This window comes from Apteryx rowi, unplaced genomic scaffold (assembly GCF_003343035.1).
Source record: "Apteryx rowi isolate R43461 unplaced genomic scaffold, aptRow1 scaffold_27, whole genome shotgun sequence".
Classification (NCBI taxonomy): Eukaryota; Metazoa; Chordata; class Aves; order Apterygiformes; family Apterygidae; genus Apteryx; species Apteryx rowi.
The window spans coordinates 1225424-1234755 of record NW_020449085.1 but is presented as its reverse complement, the minus strand read 5'-3'; the positions used below and the strand labels follow the sequence as shown (position 1 = coordinate 1234755).

Below are 9332 nucleotides of genomic sequence, written 5' to 3'. Positions count from 1 at the left end.
GCGCCGGCCCGGCCCCGGTTCTTTTCGGCTGCTCCTTCTTTTTGATTTCCTTGTAGTAGAAAGCCAGACGCGCGGGCGTTGACTCTGTATCTTTGTAGTTACTGGTATCTGCTTAGACTGAAATAAAGCACAGTCCAGTGGGATTTTTYCTTCTCGTTTCGCCCGTGAGTCTCTTCCTCGGCTCGGCGCCCCGGGATGCTCCCTGCGGCGCGGTGCGGTGCGCGCCCGGCCCCACGGGCTGAGCCCAGCTCCCTGGGGTGAGCCCTTCCCCAGGGCACCATCCCTTCTCCRTGGTGAGATCCCTCCCCCCTGGCACCATCCCTTCTCCTTGATGTGATCCCTTCTCCATAGCGGGCTCCCTGCCCCGCCATGTGATCCCTGCTCCGTGGTGTGGTCCCTTCCCCACAGCACGATCCCTTCTCTGTGTCACGATCCTTTCTCTGTGACTCCATCCTTTCTCTATGATGCGATCCCTTCTCCATAGTGTAGTCCTTTCCCCTTGGCACAATCCCTTACTCATGGGATGATCCCTTCCCTGTAACTCCATCCCTTCTCCATGCCTCCATCCCTTCTCCATAGTGTGGTCCTTTCCCCGTGGCATGACCCTTCCCCGTGGTGCAATCCCTGCTCCATGATGTGATCCCTTCTCCATAATGCCGTCCTTTCCCTGTGACACGATCCCTGCTCCATGGTGTAGTCCCTTCCCCATGGCATGATCGCTGCCCTATGGTGTGGTGCCTTCTGCACAGCACCAGAGCCTCTCCACGGAGCCAGCCCTTCCCTGTGGCACCATGCTTTCTCCGTGGTGAGACCCCTTCCTTATGGCATGACACCTTGCAGTGGCCCGATCCCTTCTCAGTGACGGCACAGAGATTTCCAGCACCCCAGGGTGCTGGGGACAGGCTGCTGGAGAGCTGGAGCTGGCGGCCGAGGTGCTCGGAGATGCCTGGCTCCACGATGGGGACCTTGGGAGGTAGGTGTGTGGAGGGATGGGGGTCGGAGGAGCACTRGATGCTGCCAGCACGGCTCTCAGACCATCTCCCTTTGCTGGGCAGAAGAACCCTAGACCTCTTGCTGTGGCCTGGGGCAGTTGCCCAGCCCGACGCCTGGCTCCCAAGCCCATGCCATGGGGTCTGGGCCATGATCGAAGCGTGAGGAGACCTGCTCCCTTAGGAAACCCAAAGTGGGCATGAACTCCAGAGCTGTGAAGGCCACCACTCCTGTGCCCATCTCCCTGCCCACTGAGCTGCGATGCTGCTGTGCCCAGAGGGCTGGCTGCAGCCGTCTCGCCCATGGGTCCAAAATGAGCCGGGGCAGGGGGACAGGACACTGCCATGCCGCCCCATCACCAGCTAGGCTGGCAGAGAGCGGCACACCCAGCCCAGAATGTTTTTTAAAGAATTTTAATAAGCTAAAACAGATTTCTTTTCTCTTTTTTTGTGTGTGTTTTTCTTTTTTTTTTTGCTTCGGTTTCTCGTCATCGTTGGTAAAAACATCATCACTGTAAACGCGAGGAGGGATGTCCGCCCCCAGGCAGCAGGCACGCAAGCCAGGCCCTGCCCACAGGTCCTTCTCCACTCTGGGATGGGATTAGGGACACCGGAGGGACAGGGGAGAAGGGACCGCTAAATCCRCCTCGTGCACGCTCTCTGCTTTACACCTATATACAGGATGGAGCCCGCCGGTGYCGGGCTCCCGCATCTCCGCTGCCCAGAGCTGCGCAGCGCTGCCCTGATCCCGGGAGGCGCGAGACCCGCTCCCCCTTCCCCGGCCTCTTCCAGAGCCTTCAGTGCTCCACTCGCCTCCGGCCTCGGACGCCTTTTGGCCCCTGTGAGAGGACCGTGGCGGGTCCCTGCCGCTCAGTTTGTGTACACCTGAGTCCCAATCACACGCATGATCTCCTTCTGGATTTTGGGGTCCTGAGTATTGATATTGGCATCTCCCACTTGGCCATCTTCGTACCTGCGAGGGGAGAGCTGGGTGAGGGGGGAGCGTCCCACGGGTGCCGCGACGGGCAGCCTGGGCACCCAGGTCCCCCCGGGGAAGGGGTGAGATGGGCACCGTACTCACACAAAGAAGAAGCGGGTGCAGACATGATCTGAGACGGGGCAGACCCAGATGTTGCCGTGCTTCTGGAGGTCCTTGGAGGTGATGACTGCCAAGGCAAGAGGCTGTCAGGAGGGTGCTGGGCCCACGGGGACAGCCCAGGCGTCCCCACTGGAAACAGCCAGCTCTGACCACCCCTCCCGGGACATCGCACCGGGTGAACCAAGCTGGGCTTGGGTCCCTCTGCCCCAAGTTTGCGCCAAGGCCTTTCTGCGCTAAGACCTGCTGCTCCCATCACCACCAGTCCCTGCACAACCCCCAGTGTTGAAAGTCCGGGAGGGAAGGGGGTTCACACCAGCATGGCGGGAAGGGGGAGGCAGCAGGGGACATGGTGACAACGGCAGCAGGGAGGGCTGTCCCTACATGGTGCAGTGCAGCCAGGCCGGGATGACCGCGATGCCCACCCAAGGAGCCTGGGACCAGGGCGCTCCCCCCCCGCCCGCCCACCCGCCGCCCCGTCCCTTCGCCCAGGTGCCCCGCACCTTCACAAAGCGCAATGCAGTTCAGGTTGCGGCTCTGGAGGAAGCGAGACTGGATGGATCGGGTCTGCGGGGAAAGCAGGAAAGCACCCGGCATTAACCACACGCGGGCAGTCCCCGCTCAGCGCGATCCGTTCCCGCTCAGCGCGATCCGTCCCCCACCGCCTCCTCCCCGACTTTGGGACCGGGCGGGAGCCGGCACGGCCCCGGAGGCTGGCTGCAGCCAGCGATGCAGCCCCAGGTCCCCCAGCGACTGCTGCAGAGCTTCACCCCTGCACCGCAGCCCCCACAGGGGGCTTCAACGCCCCCCCCCGGCATTTGCCAAAAGGCAGGGGACACCACTGCTCCCACGCTACAAGGGTAAACTGAGGCCAGGACAGCCCAGCCCCGTCCCTCGCGCCCAGCTCCCCCCCCGCCGACTGTCACCTGGGGAATGGTGTTCATCCGGTTGTATCTCTGCACCAGCTCGTCCTTCGAAGGCATCCGGTGCTGCCCTTTCCCCATCCCTGCGGGACAAGCGACACCGCCGCCGTCACTCCCTAGCCCCAGCACGGGATGCGGGGGCTTCCCGGGGTGGGACCGCTGCGGCCACTGGGCAAGGAGCCCCCCCAGGGCCCGTCACCCGGCAGCATCCTGGGGACACCAGTGAGAGGACGTGATACGTGAGCACAGCACCTCCCTGACCTTCCCCGAGGTCAAGTCGGGCCCTGGGAGAGCAGCACCCGGCCCCGAGGTCCCGCAGGGTGGGAGCACCCAATATTCGGAGCTGGCAAACGAAGCAGACCCAGCGGCCGGAGCGCGACACCCGACAGCAAGCAGAGGGTCTGAGCTGGCTGTGCCCAGAGCCCCCGTGGCCACGGCACCCGCACCAAGCCTGGCAGAGCTGCTCGGAGAGACGAGTTGTCTCCCTGGGGAAAACTCCACCAAAACACCTTAGAGTCAGTTCTTCCCTAGAAAATGCTGGATTTTCCCCCTGTGACCAGAGCGGTGCATTGGAAACGCCAGATCCGGAGGGGAGAGGCTGGTCCAGGCAGGAAGGATGCCCCAGACAGGGCCAGGAGGCCTTGCCACCCTCCTCCCTGTGCGGCTCATCCCAACGGCATCATCCGAAGCGGAGCCGGGCCCCGGGCCCATGCAGGGATTGGGATGGGAGCGCAGGCGGGACGGAGCGGCGCACGCAGCCTCTTACCTGAGTATCCAAAGGAAATACTGGAGATGGGGCTCAGATAGATGCCCTTGCCATAGGCTGCTCCATGCAGCTTGCAGGAAAACACCAGGGTGAGCGACGCGGGGGAGCGGGATGGGTGGCCGTGCCGAGGCCACCCCGACAGCCCGGCCCTGGGGCCACCACGGCAGAGAAAGCCCAGCCTCGGCGGGCAGCGGACCCCGCGCAGCAGGGCTTGCACCTCTCTCGGCGCCCTGCCGTCCCTCCCTACCTGCCGTCCCCCACCTGCCAGGCCATCCGGCCCTTTGCGGCTACGGCTACGGCTTCAGCCGGGCCGGCGGCCGGGGGAGCGTTACCTGCAGCTTGGTGTAGGACGCGTTCACCAGCCCRTTGCGGAGGATGGAGTGCCAGTTCTCAATGTGAGAGCCGCTGAAAGAGCCAGGGCCGCGTCAGCCCCCGTCCCGCGCCACCCACCCACCCACCCGCCTGCCACGGGTGCCGGGGTCGCCCCCGAGGAGCCCGCCGGCCCCTGCCAGCCCCGTGGCCAACGCACTGGAAAGCGAAGGTGCTGCCGTAGAGCTTCTTGGCGGTGCGGAAACGGGCCTCCTTGGCCGGGGGGCTGCTCAGCAGGAGGAACTGGTGTGAGGTGTGCATAAACTTCAGCTGCTACCAGCGGAAACGGAAGAGCAAACCCAGCGCCGGCGGGGAGAGAGGAGAGACGGACACAGATCATGCACGGCAGCCCAGCCCCGGTCGCTTGGCCGAGAGGGCTTGGCCGTGCCGCGAGGGCAGTGACAGCTCTCCCATTGCTCCCATCTCTGCCATCCCACATGCCATATCCTGCGTGCCACGCGCTGTATCCCGCATGCYGTATCCCATACCCTGCATCTCACCTGCACAGCTCCAGGGGCTGTGTGCCACAGCGCTGAGCTGGAGAGCCAGGCCACTTACCCTGCTGAGAGGTAGCTTGACGATGTGGGATCTGTTGCTGGAGATTATCCTTGGAAGGAGGAGGAGGAGAAGGGTGGTCGGACAGGGCGGCCGGGGTGCCACGCGAGTCACGCCAGGCCCTGGGTGTCTGGCTCAGCCTTGAGCTGGGCCAACCTTGCAAATGTTGCCCCTGGGCCGGCCAGGGGGTGCAAACACCCTCCAGGAGAAAGCAGCTCTGCCCTGGCCCCGGGCGACAGCCCCAAGGTGGCCGCGATGGGTCAGGGAGCTCGTGCCGGAGGTGCCCGGCGGCCAGTCCCATGCCGCAGGGCTCCAAGCGGCTGCCCCCTGCCCCCCCTCCTACCCTGTCCCCCCCGCCCAGCCCTCAGCTTTACCATTGCAGGAGGGGATGCGCCAGGGGGTCCAGCTTGTCCATCTGCTTCTTGATCTCCAGATATGACCCCTGGCAGAGACAGGGCAGAAGTGAGAGGAGGTGCAGGTGGGTCCCCCGTCTTCCAGCCCCCCCAGCACGATCCCGGATGGATGGACACCAGCGCCAAAGTGCCGTCCTCAGGACAAGGCCAAGGAGAAGGATCCTGCGCTGGGAAGGGGATTGGCTGCACTGTCCCATCTAAGGCAGTCTCGCATGGCACTGTGGGGCCAAGGAGGTTGTGGGACCTTCCGGCTTTGGCTCCAGGAGCGCGGGGCTGGGATGGGCAGGTTGGGCAGGGGGGCCCATGTACCTGGGTCATTTCCCGGATGGACATCACGCTGTCCAGGGCCTTCTGCAGTCGCTCGTAGTTCTTCTTCTGCATGTGGGGCAGGAGAGGGGCGGCCGTTGGAGGTGTGCTCCAGGCTTGCCCACCAGCCCCGGCACCGTGCAGCCCTGAAGCACCGACCCCCTGTGCTGCCCCCAGCTCAGCAGCACTTACCTTGGGGTTGAAGGCAAGTGTTTTGGGGTCGTTGGGGTCCACCACGGAGGGGTAAGGCTCAAAGATGATGCTCTTGCGGGGGGACTCCAGGGCAGCACGGCACATGGCCACAAGCAGGTCCACCACCTGGGCAGAGAGCACGGGCGGAGGGATGGAGGAGCAGGGATGGCGGTGCCCCAAATCACCCCATGGCTCCRGCAGCCCCCACTTCTGCTCACGGCCCCCTTGGATCTTCACCCTCACCTTGGGGCTGGATCTGGCCCTGCTCTGAGTCAGGGTGAAGCAGCCAGAGGAGAACCCCAAGGACAACATGAGGTGGCCATCCTGGAACTGCCACCCTCAGYGTCCACGTCACCCGCCTCGCCCAAAAGCCCATGTGTGTGCCAGTACCTCAGCGCCCGTGGCCACCTCCTCTGCCGCACCGGACATCACACCAAGGGTGTAGAAGGAGAAGACACACAGCTCCCGGGTGCACACAGCCGGCTGCGGAGGACACAGGCACCACGTGTCAGGTCGGATAGAGCCCCCAGCCCCCAAGGGGGACAGTGCCCCCTTGTGTCCTGTGACACAGGGGCACCACGGGGGCTCTGCTGGCACCCAGCACCCCCAGCTGYGCCCGCTCGGCCCCCGCCCCGGCCCCGGCCTCGGCACCTTGAGCATGGAGCCGTTCTGGAAGACGTGCTGCTCGTCGCACACCACGCAGTACTCGTTGAGCGTCGGGATCCGCTGCTCCGCGTACTTCATGATCTGCGGGGGAGGCCGCGGGGGGTCAGGCCCTGCTGCGGCAGCAATGCTGGGAGCAGGGGCCCTTGCGGAGATGGGGATCACCCTGATGGCCTGGGTGCTCGGGTACCACCCGGGCAGGCTCTGCCTTGTCGAGGAAGCAGCGGGCAGCGGGATGCGGAGYGGCACGGAGGATGCTCTGGGCAGCAGGACGCAGGGTGGTCACATGGGTGCTCACCTGGACGAGGAAGCCGTACTCCAGTGTGGGGACGTTCTTGCAGTGGCCGCCAACCTGCRGACAGAGCCGGAGCAGAGCCAGCTGCGTTATCCCCTTTCCCCCACGCATCCCCTGCCTCCGCACGGCGCCTGGGGCCCTGCCGGCTCCGGGGCCCTGAACATCCCCAGCAYGGCAAGGTGTCTCCACCAGGGGCAGGTGCCCTGAAAATGCCATGGGGATGCCGACATGCTCCCAGGGATGCAGCCACATCCGGGGCATGTTGCCAACCTGAGCCCTGCCAGATACCACCAGGACCGGGTCTGGGATCAGCCAAACCCCGCCTGGCCCCCATGGCCAGTGACCCAGCTCACCCACCCTCGGTCCGCAGGCACCCCAGGGTGCTGGGTACGAGGTGCAGCGGAGAGAGCCACACGGGGACACAGCCCGRCCCAACAGGGTCTGACACGCTGCCCTGGCTGGGCAGATCTCCCCGGCAGCGCTGGGCCACCCCTGGAACCACAATGGCCAAGACACTCCAGGGCAGCCCTGCGGACACCCGCCGTGCGCAGGGGAGGACGGGAAGGGGAGGGAGAGCAAAGCAAGCCCCGAGCCGGGGAGGCACCCACCAGGATGTTGAAGGGGGCGACACCTGCCTGGGTGCTGGGGGGGTAGCCGAAAACCTCCACCTTGGGGTTCTTCACGGTGCAGGAGACGGAGCGGTTCATCAGGCGGTTGACGCGCACCTCGGGCATGCCCAGCTTGCCCTTCAGCACCGAGTCCTGGATGACGGGGAAGCTGGGCGACCTGTGGGCACAGAGCCGCGCTGACCTCCCCGCGGGCCACCATCAGCGTGGTGCCAGGCCCTGCCCCACGCTGCGGCCAACGTCAGGGCGGGCAGGGCATCAAGCGGGGAGGAAGGCCCAGCCCTGTCCTTCCTCCTCCTCAAGAGGTCTGATGGAGCCAGGCACTGTCCCTAAGCCACGCTAGTTGTTTCTCCCCCCTGCTCCTCCTTCCCCTTAAAGCCAGCACTAGATCCACTTTTTTAATGGTTTCTGGGAGCCCCCTTGACCTCCTTGGGCTCTTGCAGAGAGTGGCATTAAGTGACAGTATCCGAGGTGCAGATGGGGAAACCGAGGCAYGGTACCAGGACGCAGTTTCCAGCCCACCTGGCTAAAGCCAGGCCTGGGGTGACGGGACACAGGGCCGCCTCTCGAGGGGACATGGCGAGGAGATGCCAGCAGTAGCGGGGCTGGCACCTGGGACCTTACTTGGGGATGGGGGAGAAGATGCTGAGGCCCGCTCGAAACTTCTTGATGGTGCCACTCGTCTTGAACCAGCTGTGCCGCTTCTCCTGCTGGGTCTTCAGGAAGTCGTTGCTCAGGTGTTTCCATTGCTGCRACGTGAACATGCCCAGGATCCTGGGCAGAGAGGCGGCGTGGGCGCCCGAGTCGGGCACCGAGCACACGAGGGCCCTTCGGTGCCCGGCTCGGCCCCGTGTGCGGTGCTCGGCCGCGCGTGCCAGGCCCACGGCGCTGGGTGGCCTGTGCCCCCCGGCTCTGCCCCAGCTCCTCTCCCCGACCCAGCGCCGGGTACCAAACCCAGCGGAGAGCCAGTCCGGGGCCAGCCGTGCCTGGCAYGGGGCTGTCTGGCAGGAAAGGCTGCGACATGGGGACACGTAGCACCCGGCTGGCTGGCTTCAGGGCTCAAYGGCGCGGTGGCCGTGTCCCTGCAGACCCGCCGCGAGCGCCCCCCGCCACCCCGGGCACCCRCCGTGTTTCGGCTCTTACTTCTTCAGCTGCAGCCCCAGTCCGAACCCCTCCTTGTTGGACGGCTGGAAAACCTCGATGGACGGTTCTGCGGAGAGACAACGGCCGCTGCCGGTGCTGCCGAGCTGCCCCGGTGCCGGGCACCCCGCGGGCCCGTCCCAGGGCACCGTCCCRAGGGCACGCGGGGAGCAGAGGCCGAGGTGGAGCGTGATGCCCCTCCATGGGGTCCCGGGGTACCAGCCCCCCGGGAAGGACCCTTGGCGCCTCCTCCGTTTGCGGGGAGCAGGGGTGGTGGAGCGTCACCCGCGCGCCCCCCCGCCTTACGCGGCCGAGGGCAGGGACCCCCCGGCCCCGCTCACCGGGGCCATCGAGGTACTGCGAGAGCGAGAACCGCAGGCGCAGCACGATGGGCTCCGTCCGCAGCACCTTCCAGGCCGTCGCCACCTCCTCCTGCCGAGGGAGAGCCGTGCGTTGGCGGAGCCATGGGGGCCCGGGCCATGACCCGGGGCCACGGTCCTCCGGCACGCCACCCAGAAAGCCGAATTTGGGGACGCTCGGGGGACGTCGAGGCCGCCCCGCGCGCACAGGCCCCCGTGCCGTGGGGCACCGCCCCGGGCACACCGGCGCCGTGGTGACTCACATCGAGGAAGCTGATGTTCACGTGGAGGTCGATGTCCACGTCGTCGATGGTCCCATACTCCCTGCGGAGACAGGCGCCGCAGCGGGAAAGCTGGGATGAGGCCGGGCCGGTGCCAGCCCCACCGCCAGCCACCCCCTCGCCGGGGCAGCCGCGTGCCAGCGCAGTCCCCGCGTCCCGCCGGCACGCACGCGTCCCCCCGAGCCTGGGTGGCGCGGGACAGGGTGCGGGGCACTGCGGCGGCCGGCAGAGCCGGGAGCACCCACCTGACGGACACGGAGTTCTCGCTGTAGATCTCCTTCACGGCCTCGATGTCGGCGTCCAGCTGCGGGTGGCGGTACAGGTCGGCGGCGCAGGTCCCCTGCGGGCGCAGAGCCGGC

General features: G+C 66.2%; 1 protein-coding gene across 1 annotated transcript; it reads right to left on the bottom strand.

Moving 5' to 3' along the window:
- Positions 1 to 1423: 1423 nt before the first annotated feature.
- PARP6 (poly(ADP-ribose) polymerase family member 6) lies at positions 1424 to 9328 on the bottom strand (the record flags this gene model as incomplete). Its single annotated transcript, XM_026068360.1, has 20 exons — positions 1424 to 1962; positions 2071 to 2155; positions 2589 to 2652; positions 3012 to 3091; positions 3775 to 3844; positions 4107 to 4179; positions 4304 to 4413; positions 4702 to 4750; positions 5073 to 5140; positions 5421 to 5486; positions 5610 to 5735; positions 6000 to 6092; positions 6261 to 6356; positions 6571 to 6624; positions 7176 to 7353; positions 7818 to 7967; positions 8337 to 8403; positions 8675 to 8765; positions 8956 to 9016; positions 9219 to 9328. Coding segments are annotated over 20 exons (1794 nt in total), but the record flags the coding sequence as incomplete, so codon positions are not given.
- Between the last annotated feature and the right edge of the window lie 4 nt (positions 9329 to 9332).